The sequence below is a fragment of the Gymnoscopelus braueri genome (genome assembly GCF_963280865.1).
Source record: "Gymnoscopelus braueri genome assembly, chromosome: 6".
NCBI lineage: Eukaryota > Metazoa > Chordata > Actinopteri > Myctophiformes > Myctophidae > Gymnoscopelus > Gymnoscopelus braueri.
Genome location: NC_137607.1, coordinates 56,358,754 through 56,374,155, shown reverse-complemented (window position 1 = coordinate 56,374,155; position 15,402 = coordinate 56,358,754). Strand labels below are relative to the sequence as shown.

Genomic DNA, 15,402 nt, shown 5'->3' with positions numbered 1-15,402 from the left:
GGCAAATATTTTCCCCACAAGGCAAAGAGATGTTGTACTTCTAAACATCAATATTTCATCAAATTTAGAGGCCCTCAGTTGTGGATCTCTCTAGATGCATCACTTAAGTCTTCACAATCCTTCCCAATATTTAAGAAACATCTAAAACAATATCTAATTTCTTCCTCACTGTAGTCCATTGATTAAGTCATCTTTACAAAATAGTTTTTTTTTGTTGTCTTTTTCTTCTTTTGTGCAGTTTTTGTGTTTTATTTCTTTATTGCACCACTGCTCTCCCCTTGTAAACTTGTATTATTTTATATTGTTCATATTGAACTTTTATTATTATTACTGTTAATCCTTGTTATTTAATGACCTCTTCCATGAAGGAAAGGATTCCAAATAAGCCTGCCGGCTTCTTCCTTTCCTTGCACAGCAACTTGTCATTTGATATGTATTGTTTCTATATTTTTTATAACAAAGTGCTAATAAACTAAACTAAACTACACTAAATGAAAGGTGACAAAAAGGTTTTTGACGTAGGAACGTTTTTGTCTAGACCCAGGGTTTAGCCAAAGTATAAGATAATGGTTAAAGGGGTTAAAATCTAAAATGACAGATGCTTTCCCGGTCTCAATGGGTTAAATACTTTTTGTTTTAACGAAAATTAATATCACTTATCCTACCTTCAACTAATTCTATGGTAGCCATACTGTAGGTCAAAACACAGTCCCTGTTCTTTTTTGCTTGCCTAGTATACTGTATGTGTGATATACCCAATATACTCACCTATTATACTGTATGTGTGATATACTCAATATACTCACCTATTATACTGTATGTGTGATATACCCAATATACTCACCTATTATACTGTATTTGTGATATACTCAATATACTCACCTATTATACTGTATTTGTGATATACTCAATATACTCACCTATTATACTGTATTTGTGATATACTCAATATACTCACCTATTATACTGTATGTGTGATATACTCAATATACTCACCCATAGCATATTGTACTGTGTGTGTGTGTGTGTGTGTGTGTGTGTGTGTGTGTGTGTGTGTGTGTGTGTGTGTGTGTGTGTGTATATATATATATATATATATATATATATATATATATATATATATATATATATATATATATAATACTCACCCATAGCAGACAGGGTTCTGCTGCTCGGAGGTGAAGGTCAGATCGGGGAAGACGGAGGAAGAGTGGATGTCAAACACTCCGCCCAGAACCAAGTCCCCGGGTTTGAACATTCTGTTGAGCTTCAGCGCTGCCTGGAACTCACAAGAAGAGGAGGAGGAGGAAGAAGACAAAGGAGAGAAGGAAGAGAACAGCGTCAGGTAGGAGAGAAGGCGTATGACCAGAGAAGCCTTCATGTCTGTCCTCATCTGTCCTCTAAATCCAGTCCAGTTGGTAAATTTTATACTTACCAGCTGTGCCTTCACCCCCCCCCCCCCTAGTGGCACCTTATGGCATTACGTCATCTGTCACAACACCTACTACGTTGCAGTATTGATACTTTAACCCTTTAAAGGTCACCCCAAGAAAAAAGCATTGGAAAAATTATTTCTTTGCATTTTTTATTTATTTGGGTCAATAGTAACAACTATCAATTATAATTTCTTTAACAGACCCAACAGTTTTCCAAATATAGGCCTCTACCAAACAGTTGAGATGTCACTTTATGGTAATGGTAAAAGTTTCATGCATATACATTGATTTATATGCATTCACTGAGAAATATGTCTCCCATTATGTTCCCCAGTCTCTTCTGCTTGTGAGAGTTGATCAGCATCATCTGTTTGGTCATCTTCTTTATCACACAGATCATCAAAATAGTCCATTTTTTATTTCAGCACCACTACCTTTACCATTAAATGACAATTCAACCATTTGGTTGAGCATGTTATTTTAGATAGGAATAAAATCATACTAATACATAAATATAATGAAATAACATTATATGTATTATATTAACAACACTGAATTAGCAAAAGCCCTATTTATCCATAGCAAATAGTACATTTTAATTACTTTAGTTCAGCTTCACTACTTACCATAAAGTGACAAACAACCCGTTTGGTAGAGCATGTTTTCAGAAAATTATTAGACCACTATTAGATATTTTTTTATTGTATCAAGCTACATAATCAGGTTCAGTAACACCTCTGAGATGATAATATGACAAACAAAAAAATCTTACCTCTGAAATTTCAACCAAAAAAATCCCACCTTTCAGGAGTGGATTAATTGATTTTCACTTCCTAAAAAGTGGCTACCTGAGAATCCATGTGACTGGGAAACAGTGACATCTGGTGGACCTTTTTTTGCCATAACATACCTCAACCAAATGGTAGAAAGGGCTCAATCAGGTTGAGTTAAGTTCAGCAATGTTGTCAATGAGAAATAGTGACTTAAAATGTGCTCTACCAATTGGTTGAGCAGACTGTTAAAGGGTTAAGCCTTTTAGACTGGGAACGGAATTTTTAGATTTCTTTGGGTATTCAAAAATAGCAGATCTACAAGCTCATAGCGTGGCAGAGTGCCGCACTGAGCTTGTAGATCTGCTATTTTAGAAAAAACGTGAACATTTGTGCAAATCTTTGAATATATATATTTGTTTAAAGCATTTGTAAGTCAAATCTTTGCTTCTGGGGGATTCTACAAATATCTTCTAAATTCTAAGGTTCTCAAACTTTTTCATGTCAAGGATCCCAAAAAAATATATGTATTTGGCTGCGGATCCCCATGTCAAAATATGTTGTTCCAGGGACCCCCAGAAGCAAAGATTTGAGGGGAAAATTGCTTTAAAAAATATATATATTCAAAGATTTGCACAATTTTTCAAAACATTTCAAAATTAATAATCAGATATACAAGCTCATAGCGCGGCACTCAGTGTTGCGCTATGAGCTTGTATATCTGATATGTTTTGAATAGCCAAAGATATCCTAAGTGACACAGATGTGTTCCCGGGTTGAATGGGATAAAGGGATAGTTCACCCCCAAAATGACTTTTTTTCTATGGATTAGTCACCCCATGGAGACTTGAATTCATGGATATTATTTAGTTTTTGTCTCATTCCTAAGACAATAATTTGATGACCAGCGGAACCGGTAGGCAGCGGTTCCGGTAGGAGACTCTTTGTGTCTCCTACCGTAACCACTGCCGGTCATCAAATGATTGGCTTAGGAACAAGCCAATAATTATTTGAAAACTTTAGTTACTAGTTACTTTACAGATAGAAATTATTATATTATAAAACATACATTAACCACTTTAGCCCTATTTTATACCTAGGCATCGCGACACATTGTGAGCTTGTAGATCTGCTATTTTCAAACATTTTAGTACTTTTACTTTCGGTACTTTAAGTATATTTTGATGCCAATGCTTTTGTACTTTTACTCAAGTAACATTTTGAACACAGGCCTTTTACTTGTAGCAGAGTACTTCTACATTGTGGTATTGATACTTTTTACTTAAGTAAAACATTTCAGTACTTTTACCACCCACTGTTTGCTATTCAGACCTTGTTGACAGCAGACCCAGGTGTTTAGTGTTTACCACCGATGATGATGTCATCATCTGGCCCAGAGGTGATGCAACAGCAGCTCAACAGCTGCAACACGTTGGAAGATAATTAATGTTCACGTCTAACGGGGAACGAGTCCCTGGAGAATCTGTTCAAAAACATGTTCACGTTAATGAACAACATGTGAGGTATTGGCAACGATAATACAACAATACAATGTTTGTTCATACAAAATACAGGAAATCGTCACCTTGCTAAACTAATGGCCATTTTTAAGTCATTTTTTGGGGATTATTTTCTTTTTGCCTAAGTCAGCTCCTCATGACACTGACCACCTCTGGTAAAATGTATACCGGAGTAGTATAAGTATAATGGCCTATCTCCTTAGTGTGACTTTTTGGCCTAAGTCACATGGTTTTGTGACTTAAGCCAAAGAAATTGCCTAAGTCTGGAGAAAATCATCAAATTGTTTGGCCTAAGTCAGGTTTAAACCTATTTAAATATCATGTTACATAACTGAGAGACAGTGTTATTTTTTATGTTAATAGTCATAATTTGTTATAAACGTTTTGGGTGAAATGATTAAGAGCTTTGTTTTGGATCATTTTTTTTTTTTTTATGAAAAACTTTAGAAAAGTGCTTAGGCCATTAGTTTAGGAAGGTGACGAAATACCAGTGGTGAGCTGTGGATTTTTGAGCTATGGGGGCTCTATTTTATAACGTCACGGCGTGCGCGCGGTAGAGATGCGCGGATGGGTTTTTTTGTCACCCAAATCCGCGTTAACAAGTTCATTATCCATCCGCCATCCACCCGCGGTACTTATATCATCCTATTTATAGATCCGCACCAACCGCACCAAATAATTGTTATTTTCCTGACGTTAGTTTTCTTATAAACAGTGTTACTCACCACTGTCGCGATGCAGTGACTGTATACAATCCACAACCATGGTAACAACAAGCGCACGTCTTCATTAAGTTACTTTCGCTTTCAACCACTTTGTTGCCATGTCGGCTTTTTATAAGCGACTTTTAATATAATAAACTTTATTTATATAGCACCTTTCATGACATAAATGCAGCTCAAAGTGCTTTACAGAAAAAGAAAGAAAAAGTGAAATCAAAACACAGAGCAAAAACAATGCTCTGTGTTGCGACTTTTGGGCTTGTTTGGCACTTGTTTTGGGCTTGTTTTCATAGACCTGGCTACTTATTTCTCTCGCAACCTGGCAACACTGGCTGCCAGCAAAGCAACATGTCGTGAGCGGCTATTTTGTGCCTGGTGTAAAATGACGTAATATTAAAATACTACAAACGCACACACGGTGAAATTTAGTGCTTTTTAAAAGCTATTATAGGCCTATAGATTGATATCATTAATTTAATTCCCGCATTATTTCACCCGCGGTTTATCCAATATGAATTAATAATTATATTTGATTGACCCAAATCCACCCAAACTGCGGTTAACTGCGGCAACCGCGGCTAAAACCGCGATCCGCGCATCTCTAGCGCGCGGGCATGTGCACATAGCCACTCAGCTCAGTGCTAGTTGAAATACTGTATTCAACATGTGATTATTAATGTAATTATATTTCTTATCATTTTGTTGCATTGTTAATTTGTTGTTTTTATTTTTGTTTCAATTAATTAATTATTTTATTTTCCTTTTAGTTTTATATAAAATCCCTTTACATAGACTCACCCACACATAAGTAGTTAAAATAATCAGACAACTTGTCTTTGTCTTGTCTCAGAGAACTGCGTCCTCTGCTAAGCGATCCCCTTCACACTCTGCAGTGCAGAGACTGTTGTCTCTAATTGTGAGACACATTCAATTCAATCAAGTCCATGGTTTTTCTCGAGTAGCCTAATGTTATGCAAAGCAGCCAGGTAGAGGCTATTGAGAACGGCTCGCCACTGACGGCGCGAACCTTGAGAGGCTATTGTTTAAACTTTAAGTTGTTAAAGACCGCCGCTGACGGTGCGTGCATGTGGAGCATGCGTGAGCCCCCAGCCCCCATAGTGTCAGAACTAAGGGGTCGCCGACCCCCTGAGCACCCCCTAGAGCTTGTATGTTTGAAACTGTTACTTTACAAGGAAATGGAAAATAAAATAACCTGTTCTTATTTATGGATGGAGGAAAATATTATACTTTTACTCCACTACAATTATTCTATAACTTTAGTTACTTTGTAGATTTAGATTATTATCGCAAAACATAGCTACAATAACCACTTCAGCCCTATATATACATTTCGGCCATTTGGAAATAGCCGATCTACAAGCTATAAACTTTTGTACATTTGAAAACTTGTGAAATGGGACATTCTGCATAATGAGTACTTTCAACTTTTGGGACTTTGGATCCCATAGCCCGAGGGAACGGGATGGTTGGCTGAGACTGTGATTGTCTGAGACACAACCACCCTCTATTTTACTAGGAAAACATCACAATAAAGGTCTCAAAAACAACAACAATAAGGCCTGTGGGTTGGATAACATTGCTGCTGAACACTTGAAAAATGCCAACAGGAAACTGCATATTTTACTTGCCATTTGTTTTACTGGGTTTTTGGTTCATGGTTCACTACCAAAATCAATTTTATCTGTTATTTTAGTGCCTGTCATTAAGGACAAGGTGGGTAAGCTGAATAGCTCTGAGAACTACAGGCTGATAGCTATAGCCAGCATTTTATCAAAAGCACTGGAAAGAGTTCTCCTCGGTAGGCTGGAGCAGTATTTACTGACAGCTGACAATCAGTTTGGTTTTAAACAGAAACATGGCACCGACATGTGTATCTTTGCACTCAAGGAGATATTGGACACATACTCAAAACACCACTGTATTTACTTGTTTTATCGACGCCTCCAAAGCTTTTGACAGAGTCAGTCACTGTAAACTTTTTAACAAATTATGTCTGCGAGGGGCCCCCAGATATTTGATAAGGATTCTGGTTTACTGGTATGCATACCAGACTATGCTGGTTAAATGGGGTAATTCTATCTCCGCCCCATTCCATGTGACCAATTGGGTAAGACAAGGCAGCATTTTATCTCCTTTCCTTTTGAATGTTTTTATGGATGATTTATCTGTACAATTGAATGCCTGTAAAACAGGGCGTATCATTGGTGACTGTATCATCAACCACCTCATGTTTGCAGATGACTTGGTGGTCCTATGTCCAAGTAGTGTTGTTCTCCAGCAGTTACTAAGAGTGTGCTCACAGTATGGAATTGATTTTGATATCAAGTACAACGCAAAAAAGAGCATAACCCTGATCGTGAGAAGTAAGGAAGACAGTAAGCTGGTATTTCCTGACTTCTATCTGTCTGGTATGACACTGAAAGAGTGCAAGGAGACCAAATATCTAGGTCATTTTATAAAAAATGACCTATTTGATGACAGAGATATTTTAGACAGCGCCGTAAACTATATGCCCAAGCCAACATGCGTGTTCTCAAATTCAATTACTGCTCAGTTCCTGTGAAAATCTCACTTTTTAAAGCTTACTGTACTCCGCTATACACTGCCCACCTGTGGCGACACTACAAAAAGGGCAGTCTGCAAAAAATGACAGGGGCCTATAACGACTGCATGAGGCTACTGCTCAAAGCCCCAAGATGCTGTAGTGCCAGTCAAATGTTTGTAGAAATAAATGTACCCACTTGCCCTGCTGTATTACGAAACCTGATGTATAGATTTATGTACAGGTTAACAGACTCTGTGAACAGCATCATTGTATCACTCTCTAATCCTGCCAAGAGCTCTGTTAGGCTGTCATCTAAGCTATGGAGACACTGGCGCTCTAGCCTGTATGTGCAGAGATAAGGCTGCAAGTCCTGCCTTGTTTGTTTATGCCTTGTTGATGTATTGTTTTGTTTTTGTTTTGATTTTGTATGTTTTATGTGTTCTTCACTATGGACCCCCCTGTGTGTGTCTTGAATAAAGTTTGAATTGAATTGAACAAGGACTGCATGAGCAGCATAGAATGCAAATGAAAGTGCTTTTTAAGGTGCTTTTTTCAATAGGCCTAGAAAAAGCGGAACATTTCGGTCATGTGAAAAATACAAAGACCTCGGCTAATAAACACACACACTTTAGAGCCTTTTAAAACAAAAAAAGCCTAAGCAGGTTCATATAGAAGAACAACAAGGCATGGAAGTTTTTTTCAACAATGAAATAAACTGTGCATTAGGCTTTATATCCAAACGAACAGTTAAATTAAATTAAACGTGCGCTCGGATTGGAGGCCTCTCTAAACGGCCAGCACCGGGCCTATTTGGTGTTGGGGCATTATAACGGAGTGCAATTTGTTTTATTCTGGGAAACTGGTGAGGCTTTCCATCGTTGTGGCAGTGTTGAGATAAGCTATTACCTTGTTTTCCACGGACATGGCAGCAGAGTCACCAATTACTTTTTCAAAGGAAAAAAAGTAATTCTCCTCGCTAGCAGAATCAGCAGGTTCAGGGCTAGGTGTCGGGTTATTGGTGCGTGGTGCAGGCTCAAGCGACACTCCGTAGTAAGCAAGAGCTTAATGTGATCTCTTCTGTCTTCTTCTTTTACCCAGCGCAATTTAAACTTGGGCAGCGAGACAGCGGCCAGCAACGCATCCTTAGAGTTGAGAGTTCCCGCAAATCGACTTCTAATTGCCCCCACTATTGCCTCAGGCAGTCCAGTGGTCATTTGCGATAGGCCATTATACAATGCCGTGGTTTTGGCCATCAGAACTTCTAGCGCTGGTTGAAGCGTCCCATAATAACAAGTATCCTCACCCTGCAGTGAAGGGCTTCAAAACGGAACAATATTCTTTGAGAAACAGGTATTCCCTGTCGTTCATACATTTAATCTTAAAATCTGCGAGGGACATTGCTGTGATCCGTGAATATGCATCATGGAATGAGTTCCACCGTGTCACAGTGGGGACAATCAGCTTTCGATCACTGAGCTTCTCCAGGGTCTCTGATGCTGCTGTGGAGCGGCTAGCCTTGTTGTACAGCGCTGAACATTTGGCTGAAACACTGCGATACACAGCCCTTGATTCTGAATTAGATGACAGCCATTTATCAACCTCATTTGTGGCAATGAGATTAAGTGTATGGGCTGCACATCTATAGTGGGGAGGCAATGAAAATAGACCAGGCTGAGCATCATCATCCATGCCATGGTGAACACATTCTGGAGGTCTGTAAAGTTCACCTCATCACCTTCGTTGCCTTCTTCGAGCTCCTCCTCTTCGTCTGACGTAGAGTCTTGCTGCTGATTCTCTTTGAAAGCCTTCACAAAGTTGCTGCCATTGTCCGTCACACATACAGTCACTTTACTGTGGTTCTGTCCATATTTAGCGAACATTTCCTCCAGCTCAGCTGCAATGCAATCGTATGTGTGTCGGCCTTTTACAAGCTATCGCTGCCTTCTCTCTTTTCAAGGTACATGCGTCGATCCAGTGAACTGTCACCCCCATGAAACTTTTGTTATTGGCACTCCATATGTCTGCTGTTGTTGACACATACAGCTGCGCATCAAGTGTTTTCTTTAGATCTTTCTCCATTAAAGCATATGCCTTGTCCAGCTCTTTGGCGAATGTCTTTCTGTCTGGTAGGACATGCTTGAAATGTATAGAAAATATTGTATTAATAATTAGATTTTTAAGAAAAAAGAAAGGAAAGAATATAGGAAGTTGGCAACGGCATCTTACTATCAGTTTTTTTTTTTTTATCCCACGATTTTGTAACCCTATTTTTTACACCCAGTGCCAATTGTCTATGTAATCCTGGGCACTACCTTCCCTCTGCCAACCTAGGGAGGCCAGGGCCGAGCTCATGCCTCCTTCAATGCATGAGAGCCAGCTAACCTTCTTGTCACCTGACAGGGAGAGTTTCCCTGGTTGGACGTAGCGCGTGGAAGGAACACGTTATTCCAACCAGTTCCCTTCCCCTCCATCAGGCGCCCCGGCTGGCCAGGGGGAGGCAGTATAGTGACCAGGATTACTGCATGTTTTTGTGAGGGTACCTACCCTAGGAGACACGGGGAGAACATGCAAACTCCACACAGAAAGGCCCTTTCGCCAACCCCACCTAGGGTATGGGCACTGATGACGCGGAGGAGAGAACACACCCCCAGCGCCCACAGCGTCCCCTGCGGGAATCGAACCCAGGACCTTCTAGCTGTGAGGCGACAGCACTACCGACTGTGCCACCGTGCCCACCTTACCATCAGTTTTGACAGGAATTTTGCTTACAAGCTTTTTAAAAGCTGTTGATTCTACTGTTGATAGAGGCTGCATATCTTCTACACCAGGGGTACTCAACAGGCGGACCGCGGTCCATGACCGGACCGCGGCACAACTCCCTGCGGACCCTGGGCAAATCCAAGTTACGTTTTTTTTTTTTTTTTTCAAATATTATTTGTAGGTCAGGCCATTAATCTGCGAGTTACCGCGACCACGAGTCAGAATTTTCCTTGTATTCACTTCATGCAGCGCTATGCATGTGGACTGACTCTGTGTGTGTGTGTGCCTGTGTGTGGGTGGGTGTGGGTGACTGCGCGAGCAATCAGCGCTGATTTGCTGTTAGCTGGGGTCACGAGAGTTCAGCAGCACAGCAGTGAGTTTGTATGCTCATACCAGCACTTTGCTAGCTGCCTGTTACCAACAGTAGAAGACTACACTTTGAACGTAGCAACGGAGTGCTCACTCAGAGTGCGTTTTGGGTAAGCACAAGAAGCCTTTCTCTGATGCAGAAATAATTAAATAATGCTTGATTGAAGTGATGGACACCATGTTAGAAGCCAAAGAAAAAGAGGAAATGACAGCTAAAATCCCACTCTCAGATTCCACAGCAACCAGACCTACTGAAATACTGGCTGGTGAGACGTTCTGAGCTTGTAGATCTGCTCACAATATTTATCTGTGGAACCGAGTCAAACTAAATGTAATGCCTACAACTCAAATATGATTGTTTTGGGTGGGGGGTCCCCAGTTCAAATATGATTATTTTGGGTGGGGGGTCCCCAGTTCAAATATGATTATTTTGGGTGGGGGGTCCCCAGTTCAAATATGATTATTTTGGGTGGGGGTACCCAGTTCAAATATGATTGTTTTGGGTGGAGGGTCCACTGTTAAAATATGATTCTTTTGGGGGGGTCACCAGTTCAAATATGATTATTTTGGGGGGGTCCCCAGTTCAAATATGATTGTTTTGGGTGGGGGGTCTTCAACCATTGGAACAGGCTTTCCAACCATCGGAATAAACTCCGCCATTCTGCCTGATGACAATAAATAATGTTGTTTTGCTTTTATACCGCGCCAACAGGAAATAATGGTCCCAGCCTTTGTTTTCCGGGGTCACTTAGTCTGACGCTGCGGCTCAGCGGCTGTAATGCGCATTTTGGATGGATATAGAAAAAGGGAAAAATGAGAACCTTCACTTTGGTCAGTAACACGGCAATAACGGACACAATTTTAATGATAATTCTAATGTATTACTTTTTTTCCCCCAGTAATGCGTTATATTACCCGTTCGGTTAATCCCTAAACCGAACCTCTAAATGTCTAATCCTAATCTAACTAAGTGTAAATAAGGCATAACTCTATCTGTATTCCCTAAACCTAACCTCTAAATGTCTAATCCTCAGTGGTGTGTAAACCCATCAAATGTGTGGATCATAGGTGTATGTCATGATGGATCACAGGTCAGGGAATGTGACTGAATCAGTGAAGATACCATAATTTACCCATGTGTTCTTTTACCAGTCTATAGTATGAAACATACATACATACATACATACATACATATGAAAATGGTATTAATGTATGTATGTATGTATGTATGTATGTATGTATGTATGTATGTATGTATGTATGTATGTATGTATTAATGCATGTAATGTATGTTTCTGTTTATCTCTGGGACCCGATCTACATTGTACAATCCTACGTGTTAAATTAGGATCCAAGGTGGTCCTCGGACCCAACATTTGAGAACCAGTGTTCTAAACTCTATGTTCACAGAATACGTGTATATTGAGTTCCCTTTAGCTCAGTTAAACTGTCTTGAAGAGTGTAAAACTTTATATACGTTTTGGAATTTTGCATACCTTTCTTCAACTGAACATAGCTGAAATTAACATAATTTATACCAGGGGTTTAAATGATGATGAATGCAATCGAATTACAGCAAAAAGATGAATAAGAAAATAATAAATTGATGTTAGTGGATGCATCAGGGATCAGGATTAATACAATGAAGAAGAGCGTTAGGAAGATTGTTCAATTGAAACACATTTATTTTTTAAACAAATGGCAACAGCAACAGGCATTGATTCATACAGTGTCTTTAGCAGTGTCAAATGTGCAAAATATTCATAAGACACACGCTGTACAGTATGCATAAAACATCAGATGCAGTAGTTATGTCTACTTCTGGCAAAAATGAAAAAGAAATATTGGTTGAGGGGGGATACCAAAAAAGGCAAATAACAGAAGATACAACAGTAGATGTAAATTACGCTGTGAAGAAACTGCCTGAAGGTGCAAAATCTTTACAGTAGGCTTGGAAAGAAGTTGGTCGCCCACGTCTGGCAATGACTTCACGGCAAACCCTACGCAAGTGACTAAGTGACTAATGTACGTGTTACAGTGTTCGCAGGTCAGTTTCTTTTCCCAAAACGTAAGGATTGCAGCAACAAGCTCTTCTTTATTGGTCGGTTCTTGGCCGTGCACAAATGTTTTCATATATTTCCAGACCAGCTCTATGGGATTGAAATCGGGCGACCTACAGCAATGATTAAAAAAAATTGAGTTTTTAGTGAATACATTATGATTCATAACCGATAATAAGTAATAAGAATTAGTCAATCGTTTAACAAAGTCATATTCATAGTGATTCAGTCCGGTCCGCTGGTAGAGGGTATAATGCCCTGGCCAATATTGTTCTAAAATGTTTGCTCCTTTACTCGTCGGATTGAATCCCACATATGACACATAGGGAGTTTTTTTATTTGACTATTTAATTGTATGTATTATATGTTCTCGTGGCACATGCATGAAGCACGTTTTCACCGCAAAAAAACAGGCCAATGTCAAAAGGCGGCAACAACTGTATACTTACTTTGCAGGCGTTTTAACCCAGTTGATTCCTTCTTGCTCCATGCAGAGTCTGGCAGCGGTGTGGACAGCAATATTGTCTGCAGTGCAAATAAGGGGAAACCATTGTAAGCCTCAAAGTGGGGTCCGGGGACCCCCAGCGGTCCTTGAGGGGGTACCAGGGGGTCCTCAGCTAAATGTGTTAATGTATAGGCTATATATCAAAATCTATGTAACCACTTTAACCCTATCCATCAACTCTGTAGCCGAATTACAAGTTCTCGATGTGCTGCGATGTGACTAACTGAGAGCTTGTTGATCTGAATCTTGAAATTGATAGCATTTAGAATATTTTTGAGACAATTCAACAACACAAATCTTGTATGGGGTCCCTGACACACACAGAAAATTATCAGACAGGGGTCCACCAAATACTCCTTGACATGAACAGGTTGTGAAAATAACACTGGTAAGTTGACTCAATGAAAATATTACCTTGAAAAAAACGATGTGTTGGCCACAACCAGCCATCTCTCAAAAAGGGTCCAGCAGTCTTTTTGATGATTTCCTCTCCGAAGAACTCACGATCCATAGTTCCTGCATGTCAATAGAGTACAATGTAATTACAATACCATATTAGTGGATCTAGTGCAATGTAATTACAATATAATATTAATGGATATAGTTCAATGTAATTAAGATATAATGTTAATGGTTATAGTACAATGCCATTCAAATATAATATTAATGGATAAAGTGCAATGTAATTACAATATAATATCAATGGATATAGAACAATGCAATTATGCAATATTATAGTATGGGCACTGATGAATTAATACACAATTGTGGCTCCTAAACAATGGGTTGGGACCATTTTCTGGTATGTCTGCTCAATTCACGAGTAGATAACTATACAATATCATTATATAATGTGCACTATGTCATTAACTTACCTTCAAATATAAACAGAGTTCCGGGTCCAAACCGTGAAATCCCTCCCCACACATGGACTTCAACAGGCTCTCCATCATCCTCAGTGACACTTTCCAGATAAAGGGTTGTCTCATCGCTAAACAGAACGTCATTCCAACCTTCTCCTTCTTCTAGCCATGTCTGGGCTTGCTGGACGCGTAATGTGTCATTCTTGGTTGATGGGACAATGCTGTGAACCAAAGAATGATAATTACAGTGTATCCTAAAACTGTATCATAATGCATTTCAAATACAGTATAGATAACATGTGGGAGGATATTGAATATTGTTTTAAACATAAACAACCCAAACATTGTATGGAGCACAACATATTTATGCGGCCAAATACATATTAATGTGGTGGTCCTTGACATGAAAACAGTTTGATAACAGCCACAGTAGGTTGTTTTCAGCACTTACCGACTGTTTGGATTTTTCCAGTCTTCCTTTTTCAACAACTTGGTTAATGATTTCATTCCGAGCAGGATGTTGGTTCTGCTTTGAAGCAGATCTTTAATTTCTCCTGCCGTCAACTTGTGATTTTCTTGCAGAATGGATTTCAGAGCTTGGAGCACCTGACTGAATAGGAAGAAATGCATTTCATTGTTTAATGTATGTGCAGTGGTGGAAGAGGTACTCAGATTCACAATCTTACTTAAGTCAAAGTACAACAGTTTCAAACTGTACAAGTAGCCAAAGTATCCATTAAGAACCAATTTCAGAATCATCTTACGTATACTCATTCAACTGTTTGTATTTCACCATTTGAGACGTATTTTATTCTCAGGTCATTTAAAAATAGACAAACAAGTGTAACATCAATATGTGAAGCATTGTGAGCTTTTTACATAATAATTTGGTGAATTATAATGTAAATCTACAAAGTAACTAGTAACTAAAGCTGTCAAATACATGTAATGGAGTAAAGTACATTTTCTTATGAGATGTAGTGAAGTATATAGTATCATTAAATGGAAATACTCATATCAAGTACCCTGAACTTGTATGTAATTGCAACATTTGAGTACTGGGGTACTTAGAGAGTTTTGAACAGTGTTCAAGTATATACAGACATGAATTTGTATATAAAGCACACAGAAACAACCCAACCTTGTCAGTTTACGAGGCCCTCTGGTCTTTTGGGGACGCTGTTCGAGGCAGTAGCGCTGTACAGTCCTCATGGACACATAGTGTCCTGTATCTTCCAGGTGTTTGGCTATTTCCTCCGTGGAATAACCTTGTTGAAACATACTGAGGATGGTGTCTCTTTTTTGCTGATTGACCTTCGTCATCTTCGTCGACTGTCACAGCAGCAGGCTATACTGTAGTTCACAAGACAAATAGAGTGGTCAACAATGAATACAATTGGAGGGTCCATTTGTCAGTGCATTTTAACAGCCCACCCTTAGGGGGGAATGAAACCATTGTATGATGATTTTTGAGTTTGTTTTCCAGTTTGTTTTCCAGTTCCAATTTTTGAGTTTGTTTTCCAGCAGGGTAAAACATGACATAAGGCTGACCGTCAGCCGCTGACCTGATAGTACACTGTGATGCAACACGACTGCAGCTAATCCAATTAATAATGTGTGTGTTCGATTTAGGTAGATTGGTATGCATTAACGCACATATGCCATGGCTTTAAGCACATGCACCTACATCTAACTCGCCCATTATTAATTGGGGAGAGTGTGGTGGAATAGAATAGATCAGTGATGCTCAACCTGTTTAGTTTCAAGGACTCCCAGTTTGATACAATGTTTATCAGTCTACACTGTAAAATCATCAATTTAACTCTGAGAG

At 39.3% G+C, this 15,402-nt stretch overlaps 1 protein-coding gene across 1 annotated transcript in view; it reads right to left on the bottom strand.

Annotated features, from left to right (window-relative positions):
* LOC308087018 (extracellular calcium-sensing receptor-like) overlaps window positions 1-14,894 on the bottom strand; it is a gene marked incomplete at both ends in the record, with an annotated part of 28,534 nt that extends 13,640 nt beyond the window's left edge. Inside the window, 5 exons of the mRNA XM_080430659.1 lie at window positions 1,149-1,279; window positions 8,461-8,585; window positions 8,750-8,908; window positions 13,584-13,792; window positions 14,713-14,894. Coding sequence (XP_080286785.1) covers window positions 1,149-1,279; window positions 8,461-8,585; window positions 8,750-8,908; window positions 13,584-13,792; window positions 14,713-14,894 — 806 coding nt within the window. The remainder of the gene's footprint in view (window positions 1-1,148; window positions 1,280-8,460; window positions 8,586-8,749; window positions 8,909-13,583; window positions 13,793-14,712) is intronic.
* Between the last annotated feature and the right edge of the window lie 508 nt (window positions 14,895-15,402).